This window comes from Buteo buteo, chromosome 13, assembly GCF_964188355.1.
Source record: "Buteo buteo chromosome 13, bButBut1.hap1.1, whole genome shotgun sequence".
In the NCBI taxonomy this organism is placed as follows: domain Eukaryota; kingdom Metazoa; phylum Chordata; class Aves; order Accipitriformes; family Accipitridae; genus Buteo; species Buteo buteo.
In genome coordinates, this window is record NC_134183.1 from 10696802 (window position 1) to 10713235 (window position 16434).

A 16434-nucleotide genomic window follows, 5' to 3' on the forward strand; every position below is an offset into this window, starting at 1 on the left:
ACCATAAGCCTGGCTGTTGCATCTACTTCAAGGGAAAAGCTTCAGAAATACCGTGTCTTCTAAGCTGCAAACTTTGCTCTGCTAGAAACTAGGACCTAAAATGAAAAATGTGTCTGTCACTTGTATCTCAGGTAGGTTGAACTACTGCACTTAAAAAACCATGACTCTTGCAGTCAAAGGTCGGGCAAAACGGCAAAGCTAAATTCGGCTGCCTGGGGCCTTAATGCAACAAGTGGATGTTGTCAAATGGTTGGGAAGGTGTTAGTGTTTCTGTAAATTGTTACCTAAATGTCTTCGTCCTGTGTGCTGAGATGTGGTCATCAGAAGTCATCAGGAAAGCTGCAGTTTTGCTGAGAATTTATAGTGGTGATTTTTAGCCTGCTTGTTGGAAATGCAAAAAAATGTTTAAGTTGCTGTGGCTTATCGCGAGAACCGGGGAATGCTTTTAGTCTCCCATTTGGGGATTGTGTCCCTTACCACTAAAGCTTTGAACCTGAAACTTGAACAACTTGAGACCATGTACCGGGTAGTTATTATTTAGGTAGTAAAAAGTTGCTGGTAGCTGACTCGGTTAAAAATTAACCAGTATATGAACTGGTGTGTATGTGTTACAGAAAAGAAGTCTTCTGTTACCCTGTGCCATGTGCTTCAAACAGGGCTCTGGTGCCTTGCTGTTCCTTTTTGCACTTGCACATTTATAATTTGTGATGTGCCTGTAGTTAAAAATGAGAGTCAGTGGTCCTTGAGTCTGTTTGACTTGGGAGAGTGAGGGGGAAAGAGGGGAGAGGGCTGAACACTTGCAGTGACTCATAGTGCTTGCTGTATAACAAAGCGTTCTGGATTGGAAATCATTTCGAGTTGCTGTATCATTGATTAAGACTGTATTTCCTTGCACTGTTTCTTTTTTTCTCAGGATCTGTTTCTGACGTGGGGTTATCTAAGTGTTGTGTTCTTGTGAAATACCTGTATAAAACTGTTCTTGGAACAAACGTGCATGCTTGAAATATCTGTAGGTAATAATAAGGTGACAGAAGCTGCTCCTCCCACAATTCTGCTTTTTTAATAAGAAACAGAATGTTACACCAAATGACCTTGTGGAAAAGCTGCTTCTTTCTCCCTTCCTGTAGCTTTTTTCTGATCCTTTCCTGCTTTTGGCTCCATTGCAGGATATTTGCTGAGGTTCTGCTTTGTTCATGCTGTTCCTGGGATGATTTCAGTATGTGAAGACCTGAAGAGAGAGGATGCTGTTACCAGAAGCAGCAATAAAACTTCTTGTCAGTAGATTGCAAAGCACTTTTTATAAAGAGGGGGAAGGTCTGTGCTATGGAAGGAGCAGCTGATGTTAAAGCTGCTCCCATCTCAGGTGTGGTCCCTGGTCTTTGTCCCAGTTCCTGATGAAGACGGGTTCCTGCTTGTCTGCAGCCCGGGAAGGTGGCGTCATGGACGTGCTGTTCTGCTGCCTGCACTCTGGCAGTAAAACCTCTTGGCCAAGGGATAGGAAAAAAAAAAAAAAGGTGGGTGCCTGTTTCTGCACACTGGTGGATGTAGCAAAGTCCATCATGGCTCTTGGCGTCCCAGGACCATCCCTCTCCTTAGTCTGGAAATTTCTTTTTCAAGCATTAAAAGCTGGAAGAGTGCGGTTGGTGTCTTTGTGGGAGTTATTTAAAGCTCTTGATAAAAATCTGTACAAAACCCACTGGTGCTCCTTCCACTGGGAAAAAGGAGCTGTGTGACATCACCTCTGCCAGGGACTAGGCATGTGTGTGCCCACAGGTGGTGGTCTGTTATTTATAGAGCTGGCTCAGTGCAGAGAGCTGCTGTTGGAGAGCAGACTGGTTTTTAAAAATATACCTTCCTGAGGCCAGCCCACACTCAGTAGGATGCAAACCTGGAATCTCGGTCCCTCTAGCCGGAGGGATGTGAGCCCGAGCAGAAGGGCAGTGCCACCACAGATGGAGGGAGCTGCAGCTGGCATTTTACATGCTTGTCTTTGGGTCAGCTGCGCTTAAACCATGGTCCTTAGGTGGTGATGAGAGCCCTAGCTGGTCCCGGCATTGTGTAGCTGCATGAAAAGCTGAGGTTTTCACTTATCCCATAGGCTTCTGCATCTCTGTGGAGGCAAATGTTGCTCAACTTTACCTCAGAGCCTCAGCAGCAGCAAGCAGGGGAGAGCACTTGGCTTTTAGTAAAGAAAATGGTTTTCTGAAAACAAGTCACTTTTTTATTTTTTTTCAAATGACGGGACTCAAGTTTTTTGTGTTTGGCAGGGCTTGCATACCAGCCCTGCCACTGCTGTTGCTGCTGCAGGGTGCCTGGTGGGGGACCAGTGGCCCTGCAGACGTGGGTCTGCAGGGACCCCCACAGCCTCGAGCCCCGTCCTGGCTGTGGCAGCGGTGCCTGTTTGCTCTCGTCCCCCGCTGCGCTCACAGCAGGGTTTGCCGGATCAGGCCCTGGCTGGGGCTGTGTCGCCCTGGTCAGGATATGTCAAGGTGCAGAATTAATGAGTTAGTTTATCTGAGGATGGCGAGAGCTGCCTCTTGTCGAGGGGGTCAGATGGGGCGGCTTAAGAGAGCTTGTTTCACCGAGGCTTCCCTGGGCATGAGCGTAAATTTGTGACCCGAAGTACCAGTGTGGAGCAGCTCAACTGCTTTGCCTGCGCTGTTGTAAGTTAAATTGATAAAAGCTGTCGGTGCAAGTAGCTTTAACCAAGTTCTCAGCAGTAACAAACCCTCTTTGTGTTTTCAGAGAAGGGCTGATGCTTCCACGCCCGGTTTGGGTAAAGAGCAGCCTGCAGCAGGGCTCGTGTCCCACAGGGTGGGCATCCTCCCTGAGCCCCTGCGCTGCAGAGAGGAATTGGAATTGTGTTTCTGGAGAGTTTTGACTGAATGGGAATGAAAAAGTGCAGCTTTCCTTCCTGCGAGGGCACAGAGAGGCTATCAGACACCAGCCATCCAGCTGCAGCAGAGGTACGGCCGCACGCCGGGGACGGGCACTGGTGGGCAACAGCCGCTGCTCCACACTCTGGGCGGGAGCTGTGTATACAGGGACAGTATAGAAATATATATATATATGTGTACACACATATATATACACATGCACACATATATATGCCTATACGTATGTACCCACACATAGATAAGCATATACACACACACAGAGATCATAGCGGGTGCACAGTGGCCCCTGTGATCACAGCTTCCCAAATCTGGAGGTCGGAGATGCTCTCTCAAATACATACACACACACATATATATACACACATACGTAGATACACATTCATACACATATATGTAAATACACACACGCAGAACCTGGATGGTGCACCATCTTGCCTGTGAGCATGGTTTCCCAAAGCTGGAGGATATATGTCCACATGTAGAGGGAGAGAGACTGAGAGTACATAAAAAACATATATCTATATATATACACACATATGTCTATGTCCTTATATGTGGCTCTGGAGGCGGACAGCAGCAGGAGGGCACCCACGTCCCTGGGGATGCCCTGCTGAAGGATCCTGCCCAGCCCTTGCTGACCTTCAGCTCTTTTCCTTGCAGCTGGTGCTGCAGGTATTGAAAGCCTGGGGAGGAAGGGAGGGACTGTGCAGGGGCTCAGGGGGAGACGAGCGGCCACTCTTTTCACAGCACCGAGGGCTGAGATGCTTTTGGGCAAAGCCTTGAAAAACGGTTAGTTACTTTTTTCCTAGGAATAAAAGGTTGGAAAGATGCCATCAGTAGTTCTCGTGCAACCTATGTGCTTTCAACAGCGGTAAGGCAATTGAAATTGGTTCAGCATGAAAAGGGAGAAAAAACCCAAATCTGCGAAATTTGGTCTCTTTGGGGCCATGGGAGCGCCAGCAGTGCCAGCATTGCCCTGGACTCATGGAGCCCCAGGCCCCCACCCTGATGTCTGCACTGGCATTTCGGCTCTCCGGGGTAGCCCTGCACCCCAGCTGGGCCCCCTGGGAAAGCTGAGACCTGAATCAGCCAGAAACTCTGCCATTAACAACTCCCATTCAAGGTAAGGATGCCAGCAATGAAAATGAGATTTTTATCCCCCCCACCCCCCCTTATACAATAAGTGGGGCTGATTCTGCAGCACGCCTTCCTCCGGGCTCGCAAAGGCTGCAACCCCCGGCCACTCATCCCACCTGACAGCATCCCTTTAAAAACAGGCTGCAAAAAACTTGCATCCCACAATAAATAAGTGGAGAATGTCTGAGCCCCGTTCTCCTCTGCTGCATCCCAGAGGTGTGTGAGCAGCTCCCCCCTCGTACCCAGCCGAGCCGTGCAAGTGAGCTAGCACAGAAGGGGAGTAGAGGCTATTCATTTTTAAAATACTGTATTTTTAATCCTTAAAAAATACTAGGACAGTATTTAACAAACTTCATTATACATCCAGCGGACATATGCTTTCTTTTCATCCATAAAATTAATATTAGCATAAATAATTCTGTTATGCAAAAAGAAAGATTTTTGTCAAACAGCACCGATCATCCGGTTTTGCGTGACACCAAGTATGTACAATTATAATACACGTGCGGACTCTTGCTGGACACAAGCTCTTCAAAACTGCTCAGTTTGTAGCAAACACTTCAAACTGGTTTTTGATTTTTTTTTTTTAATTTTTGAATTTTTTTTTCTCCTTTGCTTAAACAGGTAAATATTTTTAGAATAAGTATGTACAGCTGGACACTGGAGATTTGCATTAAGGTGCTTTAATTTGCTATCATTTGTATTCAGTGCATTAAGAAGGCGGCAAATTAAAATCTCCACTCAATTGCTCCGATTAGCGAATGCCACGCAGTTTGAGAGCCGTGGCCAGCAAAGCCCGGGGGTTTGCTACAGCCCAGCCATGGGAACGAGCAATCCTCATTTTTAAAGGATATTATTTTTTATAGATTTTTGCAGCCCCATAGTTTGCCCCAAGTTACAGGGCACATTGCTTCGGTGGCCCCTCCGTCCCCGCACTGCTGCCACCTCCTTGCAAACCCAGTTTGAAGCTCCTGTCGCTGTGGCATGGGGCCACAAGTAGGAGTTGGGGATTTTTGGTACTTGTAGGGTGGTTTGTTTTGGTGGGGTTTTTGGGTTGGTTTTTTTTGGCTTTTGGACCTGTTTAGGTGATTTTCACACAAAGGGGTGTACTCTCATCTCGATGCAAACCCAAGTTCAGCACCCAAATCCCTCGGCATTGAGGCGAACCTCTGCTCCGTAACCGGTGAGGGGCTGGGAGGGAATGCGGGGAGGGGGGGGAACGCGGTGGCCCCGGCACCATCACTCCAGCCCCTGGGTGCTCCGCTCCCGCTCCGCCGCTCGCCTGCGGCTCCCGCTTTTAAAAAATCCAAGCTGTAGGGTTTAAAGAGAAACAAAAGAAAACCCCACCATTACTTCAGCTGATTGCTGGGAAGCGTCTCTCTTTTAACGGGATATTGCCGGGAGGTTTAGACCCTGAATATAAATAATATGGAAGCGGAAAGAGGTTAGAGGAGCTTTTTGTGATGTCCAGTGGTGCCGAGGGGCTCATGGGGCTGTGGACACAGAGCTGGGGGGCCAGGGGGCTCCCTCCTCACATGGGGGTCTCCACCGAGCCCCCAACACACGCGGCTTAAGGGCTGCTCACCTTCCAGAGCGCGAGGACGAGCAGGGCCAGGAGCAGGAGACCTCCTAACGTGCTCCCCAGGATGATCCAGATGGGGATTTGCGATTCCTCCGTTTTGGAGATTTCAAATGTTATCTGCAAGGAAACAGCATCAAAATATGCTGCTGCTGCTGCTGGGTGCATGAACCGGACGGGCAGGGTATGGGGCAGGGGGACACACGGCACGATAGTGGGGATGTTGAGCATCCCCCCGCTTTGGGAGGATGCTGGAGCTGCTGGGGAGGATGCCCACCCCACACACCAGTGATTTGGCTCAGGTTTTCCCTGCTGAAGCTGGTGGTGCCGGGACCAGAGCTGCCTGGCTCTGGCCACAACTGCACCGAGTTGCTCCAGGCTCTGCAGAGCTGGGTGCCTGGCTTGGGTTGCTCCAGCCCTTCTGCTGGACACAGGGTTTTTCCCCACTGGGGTCAGAGCAGAGTGTTGCAGCATCTCCAAAGCTGCTAGGTCCATGTGTGACCGTCCTGCCCAGGGACTCACCTGGCGGCTGGGGTCCTCCTCGCGGAAGATGAAGGGGCTCCCGAAGCGTCGCTGGAGAACGGCGTTTGTGGTAAGCTTCAGTGACTTGAACTTCAGCTGCGCAAAGAGATGCTGGACATGAGCACCAGTCCTGGGAGAGGACCCAGCGCCCTGACCGGGTGTCCCCCCATGGCTTTGCTCCCCAACACAGCTTTGCACCTGTGCCAGGGATGCTGTGTGCTGCATCCGTGGGGGAGAACAATGCAGGTCAAGTAGTGAGTGTGGCTAAATTGCAGCAAAAAGGACTGCTCAAGATTAAATTCCTCATGACGAGGTGCTGTGTGGGATGTTAGATGCACACACCAATAGAATAAATGGGATTTGAAAACAAATTCATCCCACACATACCCAGGTTCCCTGGCAGGGAATGCAATTACAGGAGAGAAAAAAACCTCATGTTATCATGGTGTGAGGGCTCCTTTGGGGGATATCTCCTCAAAAGCCGTGCGTCTGGTTTGGGAGGACTTACTGCTTTTAGAGACTTCATCCACAGACTGCCATGCAAGTGCAAGTTCATCTCCTCGTTGGGGGCTAATTTCACATTGCAGTCGATGGAAACGACATCGGAGTTGCTGTGGTTCTGCAAGGGGAGAAGTTTGTGGTGTGGGAGCATCACTGCTGAGAAGGGGATAAAAGCCCACTGGGCTTCTCCCCTGGCATACACCGAGGGGAGTGAGATCCAAGCCCCAGCAGAGGGGCCATGCACCCGTCCTCCCCCGTGCCCATGGGGCATCCCCATCCTGGGGGCTTTCTCTTTGGCTTGGGGGCTGCCTGGGGCGGCAGAGCTCATCCTGGGGCCAGGATCAGGCCCACAAAGACACGTACCAGGTGGGGGGTGCGGGAGAGGTCCTCCTCGGCGGGCGTCCTCTGGTAGTCAGTGGTGTTTCCCCAGATGTTGCAGGTCGCGTTCTCCTGCGGGAGAAGCTGATGGGCTCCGAGCATGGGGATGGGGACCACGGCGGCCACCTCCCCACGTCCTACCCCTTGCTCAGCACCCATCCTGGTGGAAGCAGGGGGGACCCCAGCACCCCCCAGGCTTTGCTGGTGCTGGAGGCTGAGCCTCTCCCCAGCAAAAATCAGCCTGGCAGAGACCCCCATCCAGGACTCCAGCCACGTGCGCAGGGGTGACACGGGGACTTTGCCAGAGCTGCAATACAAAATGCCCCCACTGAGGCCAAATCCATCCATAAAGATGCTGTCTCCTGTGCTGGGTTCTTTCCATCACCGGCACGTGGGGCAGTGGGAGGCTCGGGGTACCCCAGGGTCTGCTCCCAGCCCTCTCACCACTCTGATGGTCACTCACACCTCCAGTTTGCCCCAGGCACAGCTAATGCTTTCAAGACCCTCAAGAATTCATTGCATACTGGAGGAAGGTCTAGCTCAGAGAAATATTTGGACCAAACCCTTTGGCCGCTACCATTTTCCCTGTTTCCAGCCAAGCGAATGCAAAAGGGAGAAGCTCGGGCATGAGCCAAGGCCGTCTGTGCAGGTGTGAGCACGGGGGGGAGGGTTTGCAAAAGGATGGGGTGACCCGCCGTGGGGTGTCTCCCTCCCCACCCCTGGTGCAGAAGAGACCCACACGTGCTTAATAGGGATGAAACCCCCTTCCTACCTGGTCCACCATGAATTCAGTCAGGAGCAGGAGGCGGTTGCCCGCCCGGGTGGCCACGGGGACAGTGAGCTTGATGGTCACCCCCTCCACAGGGAAGAAGCCCAGGTTCTGCAGCTGCGAGGGCAGAGGACAGGGATGTGCCCGGGGTGCCGGTGTCCCATGGGATGGGGATGAGCAGAGTGACTGTGGCACATTCCACCTCCGGGATGGTGCTTGGGGGGTCCCTCAGCTGGTTTAAAATCCCCTCCTTACCTTGAAGGTGCAATGAAAGGGAGGGCCGATGCTGTCGTATCTCTCCAGGGAGCTGTTTGACCTGATTTCATAGTAGTCCAAGCTTGACATTCTGTTGTGACAAAGAATGACAAGTCGTGAGGTGGGCTTGGAGCAAACAGAGCATGAAGCAGCCCCACGCCCAGCTGCCCTCTCCGCAGGCAGATTCCCCGAGGAGAGGACTTGTGGTCTCTCTGGCCCCATTTTTAGATGGAAACCATGACCTGGCTCCACCTCACGCAAAAAAAAGATGGGGGATTTTCATGCTATTCTGCTTCTGCAGTATTTTCCCCTTTCTTTGTAGAATTCTTCTCACCTCTTTAATATAACAGAGACATCCAAGACCCTGGTCAGCTGTTTGAATGTCACGTATAAATCAGAGGAGGTAAATCACATCTCTATTTGCAGCTGGAGAAGAGGGGAAGGAGCCAGGAGCATTGATGGGTGCCTGTGGGAGCCTGGCCAGGATCGGCTGCGATGGGACGCACGCTAACCAGTGCCATGACACGAGGCACATGGCCCAAAACCCCCAAAACTCTTTGAAATGATTTCCTCTTTTTGCCTCCAAGGTGCCCAAATTTGAATTTTTTGTGCTGTTATTTTTCCCCCAAGTTCTCCCTTCTCCCGTAAGGGTGATTCTGATATTTGTTAAATTGAGAATCCTCCTGGTCCCCATAAATTTTAAGTATTAAAATGGTTTTATTTTCAGTGCCCCACTGCCTCTAGTGTAAAAAAAAAAAAAAAAAAAAAGACTGAAGGTCTTAAAAATCTGCTAAGAATTACAGCAAGTGGTGCCAGAGAATGTGCTTCTGGGGTCCACGTTTTTTCTTATGATCAGGTTAATAAATTATCATCTGTGCCTTAGCTCCCTGCTCTCCTTGGACCGAGGATGCTTTCTGCTTTAGTTACTGTTGATGCCCAAACCTTCCACACACATCCCTCAGCTGACCTTCTGGTGAGATGATTTTTAGTGGGATGGCTACCAGCCCAGGTGCTGGCTAGTAACATGTTACGAACGTTAAGTATTTTTTCCCCTTAAAAAACAATTGCCCTCACATCTCTTTAATAACACTTGTGCATTTAAACATTATGAAAGCACAGCACCTTGTTGCTCCTTGCTGTTGATTTTTATAAGGGCCCACTGAGTGGGATGCCCCTGATTTTATAGTTCCTTCAGCCCCTTTTCTAAACAAATTCCCCAAATTAAAGCTCATTTGCACTGGGCTCTGTTTGAACACAGCTCCCATGGGGCCAGTACTGGTTTTCCTGAAGGACACCCTGCAAGCCATGTCCCCCTAAAAGCTGCGTCCTGTTCCAAAACACTCACCTGGTGAAGAGCAGGTCGGCTTCATACTTCAGGTGAAAATTTAGGTGGGCGAAATTGTCCTCCTTGGTGCTCTCCTTCTCCTCGCTGTCACTGAAACATCAGTGGGGCAAGCGGGGAGTGAGGTGGGAGCCGGCTCCCCTCTGATTTTTTTGTGGGGGGGAGGGGGGGGAGGGAATCATGGGAAGCAGGTGGGGAAGGGTTGAACTTTTGTTTTTTTGGCCAAAGTGTAAAGAGAAGCAAATTTATTCTGCATTTTTTATTAGCACAAGGCAATAAAAGTAGATATTTGGAGAGAGGTTTCACACCCAGCAGCCTTAAAGCGGTGCAGCAGCCCCAGCAGAGCAAATCCTTGGCCACTCTCTGCCACCACGACTAATGAAAATGAAAAATATGTTAATGAGATTTCAGTTGGCTGTCAGAAAACTTTACCTGCGCAGGGCAAGTGAGCAAGGAGAATTATGCAAAGCTGCTGGGAGATAGTTTTCCTGGGAGCATTTGCAGTTGTGAAGGCTATGAAGAAAGCCGCAGTGGCTGGAGACCTTTTCTGCTCAGCGCAGAGCCTGGCAGTGACTGCACAGCTTCCACATATACAGAAAAATGAGGGATATAAATATACAGATAAATAAAAATAGCCTGGTTTGTGAATATAGGGCTGCACACTCTGCAATAACCCATGGCAATCAGATTTCTTTGTGGTTATTCCCCGAGTAAAGCCTTCAGCATCACCTATGGGTATGGAAGAAGGAAACCCAACACATGCAGGCAATGTCCCGTCGACCTCACAAACGCGTGCAAGGGAGAAAGCAACCATTAACCTGTTGGCGATCAAGTAGATCTCCATGCTTGGAAGGAAAATGGACTTGCTGAATTCAAAATCCAGGCGAAAAGCTACCTGTGGAAGTTGGAAACAGATTGGAGAAAACATTAGGGGGAAAAAACCCCAAAACCCGAGTGCTGGCCAGGGGTGGTGCGGGAGCTCTGTGGGTGAAAGCATCCCCCTGATCCCACTGGGAGATGCTGCCAGGCTTCAGGCAGAGCCTCAGCTTTCCAGGGAGACGAGAGGCCATGCCAGGGATTTGCAGGATTTGCTCTCAGCCCTGCATATTGCATTTTTTTGCTCTGAGATTGGAGAAGCAAGCAGCCCCTCTCTGGAAGAGAAACCCTCCGGGGGACCTGCAGTGAGAGGCCGCTCACTCCCATCTGCGGCACGGGGTCGGCTGGCGGGGGAAGGCAGCCGGAGGGAGGCCAACAACAATAAAATGTGATAAATGTCACATCTGCAAGAGCTGTGGCAATGACCTCAAACTGTCTGGGACTGCACAGCTGAGTATAATATTAAAGCTCCTGCTGTTCTCGGGCCAAATTTCCATTTCCAGCTTGTCTTTGTTTTGGCAAGACCTGGACTACCTGATGCCACGCAGATGCATTCTCAGCCCCCGTAGGTCATGGGGAGTCAGGATGCTGCGCTCTTTGTACAGCCACAGGCATCCGAGAGGGCTTTTTTGGGAGCTTTAAAGCCTAGCGAGGTGCCTGGAGCTCATCCATCACTATCAAGCTTCTGACGAGGAAAGGCTTCAGGCGGATAAGGGGGTTGGAAAGATTTTATCTTTAGATACCATTTGTATTGGTCCCTTTTCCCACGGGGGTGCAGAATGGGCAGGTGGGATTTCATACAGAGCCCCAGTGACTGCAGAGAACGGCATCTCCTTGCTTTTCCTTCCCCACCTTCATGCTGCATGTAATGTTTGCAGAGGGTTTTATGGCATATAAAAAATTATGCTCCCTAGACCTGGGCTTACCCCGAGCGCTGCGAACCGCTGTGAGCTGCGGTTTGGAGGGTGCCACCAGCCTGAGGGGGCTTGGGCAGGCTTGGAGGAGGGTCTGGAGGGACCCAGGGTGTTCAGAGCAAGGAAAACCTCTCAGGCAGGGAAGAGTGCCTCATCCTGCGAAAAAGGAGCTCCAAGAAGTTACCATCAGTGGCTTGAAGCCAATATTAAATTGCTCCAAAGGACTGGAGTCAAATTCTTTGACTGGGAGGAGCTGGGTTTCATTTTGGTACTCTCCCAGCATCAAGGCAGTGTCCTAACCATCCCATCTCCCCTAATGTGCCTTTCAAACACCAGAAACAGACAGAGATAGGGAAGAAACCAAATGTTTATCTTTAAAGATCCTGTTCAAAGCTGCACAGCCTGAAGACGTATGGATGCAGCCCCACAGCTGTGCCAGGGCAGAGGGCTCCTGTCCCATGGGTGAAGCCTCACTTGGGCAGGAGGGAATAGGTTTACCTTGGCCTTGGCTCGGAAGAACGGGTAGCTCACATTGCACACTTTCTTGTTGGGGTGTTTGTCTTCCATCACGCAGTCGATGTTGATGTCCGTGTCATCCTAGAACAGGACGCGACGTGTCTGTGACACTGGGCATGAGCCCCATGACCTGGCTCTTTATGAAAGCACCAAATGCACCCGTGGGGCTCAAAACAGGCTTTAACTTTTGGAAAAAACAACAAAACCAACCAAGCAACCAACCAACGCTGCTTGCTGCAGGCTGGGAATCCTTCCCATGCAGCTGAATTTCTAGGGCCGTTCCTGGAGAGAGGCTTTTCTAGCAAACAACTTCCAGCTTTCTGATTTAAATCCTCTTTAGAAATTTAGCTACAGCAGTGAATGAATGAACTTGATTATCTTGGCACTTAATTGGGAGGAAGAATATTTTTCAGTGGTGAGGAGTCACAGGGAAGCATCAAGAGATAACATGAGCTATTATTCTGCATGGCCACCAGCTAAGGAGTAATATTTAATTTCCTCATCTCAACAATTACATTCCTGCTGCTTGAACACCTTCCAGCTCACTAGTCCGGCTGGGGAGCTCCTGCCCATCGCAAAGCCCAAGCACAGCTGGGGTGGGATGTGACACCGACCCTGCTCCACTGCCAAGCTGTAGCAACCCTACAAGAGGTTGTAGCCTGGTTGCATGCAGGTGTCCATCCCCACCATGAGACGATGAGCTATTCCAGTTTTTGGCCCTGTGTTAGACCACGCAAGGGTCTCGGTTCAAGCTGCTGCCACCAGACAATCCTACCGAGGAGCCGAAACATCCCAGCACCAGCCACAGGGAAAATGCCTTGACAGCCATCAGCAATGGCCTGGAGCTTTCTCCCACTCATCTGCTGAGATTATGGACTTTCTGGGTCCACAGCTACTTTTGTTTGGGTCTTTGTACAGCTTCTGACACAAACATCCATCCCCTCCAGTTGGCAATTTGCTTATTTTTAAGGAGCGGCAGCCAGGAACCCGTTAGCAGTGATGCTTCTGTAACCAGCTACAAATATTTCTTGCAACCACTGCTGCATGGTGCTTTCTGTTACTGAGCATTGTAGGGTTTTTCCCCCTCACGTAATTTGGAGAAATGTCTCAGAAAATGCATTTTTCTTATTTCGTGGGCAACGTGCCCCACAATTTTCCCTTGGCACAGCTTGTAGAAAAACAAATGAAGGACATGGGATCTGCGGGTGGGTATGAAGTCATTGGGGGGACGAGGGAGGGCTCGGCAGCATCAGCATATTTCCCAAACCTCGCTGGGAAAAGGGAGGGATCGCACGGAGACCCAGCGAGTGGTGGGGGTGAAATATTGAGGAGGGTGGGAGTGCATGGGGCACAATGGGCTCATCCAGGGGACAGCCGTAGAGAAGCGGCATCGTCCGGCTCGATGCTCAGTTGTGGCCACGTTCTCATTATCAGCCCACACTTCCAGGAGTTATATCTCAGCTGCAAAAATTTATCCCTGACAGGAACTTGGCCATGTGCAGCAAGTATTTTTAAACTACTGGAGTAGAAAAATAAAGAGGGAAATAATTTCATCTGCATTTGACCTTCTTTCAGGCTCTTAAAATTCAAACATTTTTTGTATTTCCAAAATAAAGAGCTGAAAGGGCTGTAAGTGCTTAGAAACTAAGCCCATAAACATGTCTGATTTATGAGGGATGGAGACATTTTTGGGCTCTGGTTTAGGACACAGTTTTCTCATCCGGCCGGGATTAGAAGTGCCTCTGGAAAGCCCTGGATCTCCCCTGGCAGCCTTACCTTGGGGATCAAGCTGGCGAACTGGAGGTTTCTGGAGAAGGAGATGTTGAGGACCGTGCTGTAGGCGTTTTCACCTCGGTTCTCCAGCACCGTTTCCACGACCACCCTCCTCCTGCTGCTCTCGATGACGAAGACGGAGGTGTCGAAGGAGAGGGTGAAGGCCGAGCAGTCCGGCGGTGCCCTCCGCAGAGCCCGGCGGCAGTACTCCCTGCAAGAGGAGCGCAGTGGTGCAGGCAAGCGCTGCCTGCAGCACCGCTCCAGGACCTAGCCCCGGGATTTTTACGTGCACAGTGCATACGAGAGCGCAAGGGAATCCCTGCTCTCCCTCTGTTGTGCTGTGCTGCTGCCGAAAGAGGAATCACAACTTCTTCCCGTGGACCATCGTTTTGCTTGTGAGTTTTGGCTAACGGTGCCTAGCTCTCTCAAACCAGTTAGGAGCTCTTAGTACAGCTGGGATGTAAGGAAAAAAAATAGATGCCATACCATTAGCAAAGGGTAAAGCTGGCATTTAGTTTCAGCCTGGCTGAGATCTCTTTCCCGGCAAGTTTACCAGCACAGACTCTGTAATGGCAGCAGCATCTGCTTTTGCAGGCTTGATGGGTGTTTGGGCATTTATTTTCTTTATGAAAAATAAAAAAGGAAAGGAAAATGTAGGACAGTGCCACCTTCAGAGTCACCTTCTGCCTTTAAAGGCGGGGCAACCAGGGTGCCAGTTTGAAGGAATGGCTCTATTCCAACAAGTCACCTCAAAAATAGTTTTCTAGGCAGAAATCACCTCCATATTGGTTTCTTTTCTAGAGCACGGTCCAGTTCCCAGTGATGCTGTCGGGAAAGCTCCACAGGCTTCAGGAGGAACCAAATTAGAGGTCTGGCACCCCAGTAGACCACAGCATCTGTCCATGGTTATTTGTAGGACTCCAGCCACTAAGATCCATACATAATCCCTACCTACAGCTCACTTCAAGCACCCACAGCCCAGCCCAGCCCAGCCAGGGGTGCTGGGGGCCCTCACCCTCTCCCAGTCAAGCCCCGGGTGACAGCCTCAGGACCAAGAGCTTTACAGGAGACACAGAGCAATAAATGCTGAATTACAGGATACAAGTAATCCCCAGGTAGCAGCACTGGCTATGAGCTTGGTTCAGAGCCCACTGCCATAGACGGGAGGCGGAGGTTCAGGCTCCTGCGCTCCTAGATAACCTTTAAAAGCTCTTTAAGCAATGAGTTGTAACGTATAATTATTTCTGCTGCGTGAGTCAAGCTTGTAACTGCCAAGTGGGTAATGCCAGCCTTGCATTTATTCCCTGCTGTTATTTACTGATTTGTCTCCCTGGGGCTCATCACCATGGCATCAAATATTAGTTGTTTTGTGGATTCTCTGAAAAACCACCAATTTGTTCCAGGAAGGGAGCAGGCAGAGGCTCAGAGACCCACTGCGAGTGGAGATCCCAAGGAGTACCTCGTGGTGGTGTTGGGTGAAGAACCAGTTGCAATGCCATTATCTATGGAGTGTGGGTTGGGGCTGGGTTTCAGAGCCCCCCCCGCCCCGTTTGTGATATTGGTCGGAGGATGCTCTGAGTGACCTACTCACATGGCACTGGGCACATCGCTTCTGGCATCCAGGACCAGATCAGGGACGCAGTGCTCATCCTCATTGCATCCGTTCCAGAAAGGGACCTGAAGGGGACACCAAGAGCAGCTCAGTGATGATTTGTGCCCCAGGTTGTACTCCATGGAGAAGGGACATGGGCGGTGATCCCTGGCTGCAGCAAATGCCCAACACATTGCTATCATGGGAAGGACCAGGGATTGCAGCCCCAAGATAAAGAAGCAAATGTTACATCCAGAGATAAATCTGCTGACCAAGTGCCTGATAAAAGGCACCCTGGGAGGACGGTGCTGCTACCTACCGAGACCTTGAGCGAGGTGGGCCAGCCATCGTCCAGCATGGGGCCATTCTCAGGGTGCTCCAGCTCGTAGTCGATGGAGAATGTCACCGGCTTCACATAATCAGCTGTGTCCTGCGGTGGACAGAAAGCATCGTTGAGGAGGACAGGGCTCCTGCTTATAGAGGGGCAGCATCAGAGAGCAAGGTAAGGCAGAGCTACAGGCACGTGTGATTATTTTATGAAATGAAAGCTTTGCAATCTAGTATCCTTGGTGTGTAATCATCCTGTCTCCCCAGCTAACCCTTACCTAGGGACAGGGACAACCCGAGCTCAGTGGTGCTGCTCAACAGCCGTCCACAAGTATATGTCTGATGATGCTGGAAATGTTTCACCCCAGAGATGCTGGCTCTGAAAGGTGGATGCTCCTTGGTGGGGGCTGTCCCCAGGGGGGACAGAGCTGTCCTGCAACCCTTACCTGGGGCTCATCTGGCCAGTAATGAAACTGCACTTTTCCTGCAGGTCTATGAGCTCTTCTCATGCATTGCCTCAGCCGCACGGGGTGCAGTTAGATGCTTTGAAGCAAGACGCTTCTTGTGCTAAATCACAAGCTCCATCTTGAGCTGCAGACTCGAATTTCCCAGAAGTTCACAGCAGTTCAGGCCAGGGCTTGGGGCCAGGCCAGTCTGGCAGCTTGGCCCTCCCTGGCCTCTGCAATATTCTCATCATTCACTGGGAATGTTTGATTTTGGCCAGGTTTGTGCATCAGCTGTTCCTTGCAAACGATGCAGAGGGTTTCGCTGGCTCCTGCACCCAGAGAGGGGGACCCAGAAGGTTAGAAGGGTGCAGAGGGTGAGAGCAGCGCGGACTGGCACAGAGGCATTTGGTTCCCAACGGAAAAAATGTGTTTTCACCAATTTTGGAGCAGGAGGACCAGCCTGATGCGGGTGTCAGGAGTGCACGCCCTCCCTGAGGGCACGGCTAGCAGCTCGTGGAAAGGAGCACAGCACAAGCTGGGGCTGCAATGAAGTCAGCGCTCAGGGACCCAGCAGCTGCTGCATGCCGGCAGCTCCATCCCTGACCACATCA

The 16434-nt window shown here is 50.8% G+C and overlaps 1 protein-coding gene across 3 annotated transcripts in view; it reads right to left on the reverse strand.

Annotated features, from left to right (window-relative positions):
- Positions 1-72: 72 nt before the first annotated feature.
- ITGA11 (integrin subunit alpha 11) overlaps positions 73-16434 on the reverse strand; it is a 54114-nt gene continuing 37752 nt past the window's right edge. The window contains exons 18-30 of one of the 3 annotated variants that reach the window (XM_075044667.1): positions 15370-15480; positions 15051-15136; positions 13463-13670; positions 11669-11767; positions 10199-10275; positions 9384-9473; positions 8039-8129; positions 7787-7900; positions 7000-7086; positions 6644-6754; positions 6136-6231; positions 5620-5733; positions 73-1228 (exon numbers count right to left, since the gene is read on the reverse strand). In XM_075044667.1, coding sequence (XP_074900768.1) covers positions 1214-1228; positions 5620-5733; positions 6136-6231; positions 6644-6754; positions 7000-7086; positions 7787-7900; positions 8039-8129; positions 9384-9473; positions 10199-10275; positions 11669-11767; positions 13463-13670; positions 15051-15136; positions 15370-15480 — 1299 coding nt within the window. In that variant the 3' untranslated portion in view covers positions 73-1213. Of the gene's footprint in view, positions 1229-4318; positions 5346-5619; positions 5734-6135; positions 6232-6643; positions 6755-6999; positions 7087-7786; positions 7901-8038; positions 8130-9383; positions 9474-10198; positions 10276-11668; positions 11768-13462; positions 13671-15050; positions 15137-15369; positions 15481-16434 lie in introns of those variants that run through there. The other 2 variants (XM_075044665.1, XM_075044666.1) reach the window with 2 other exon arrangements.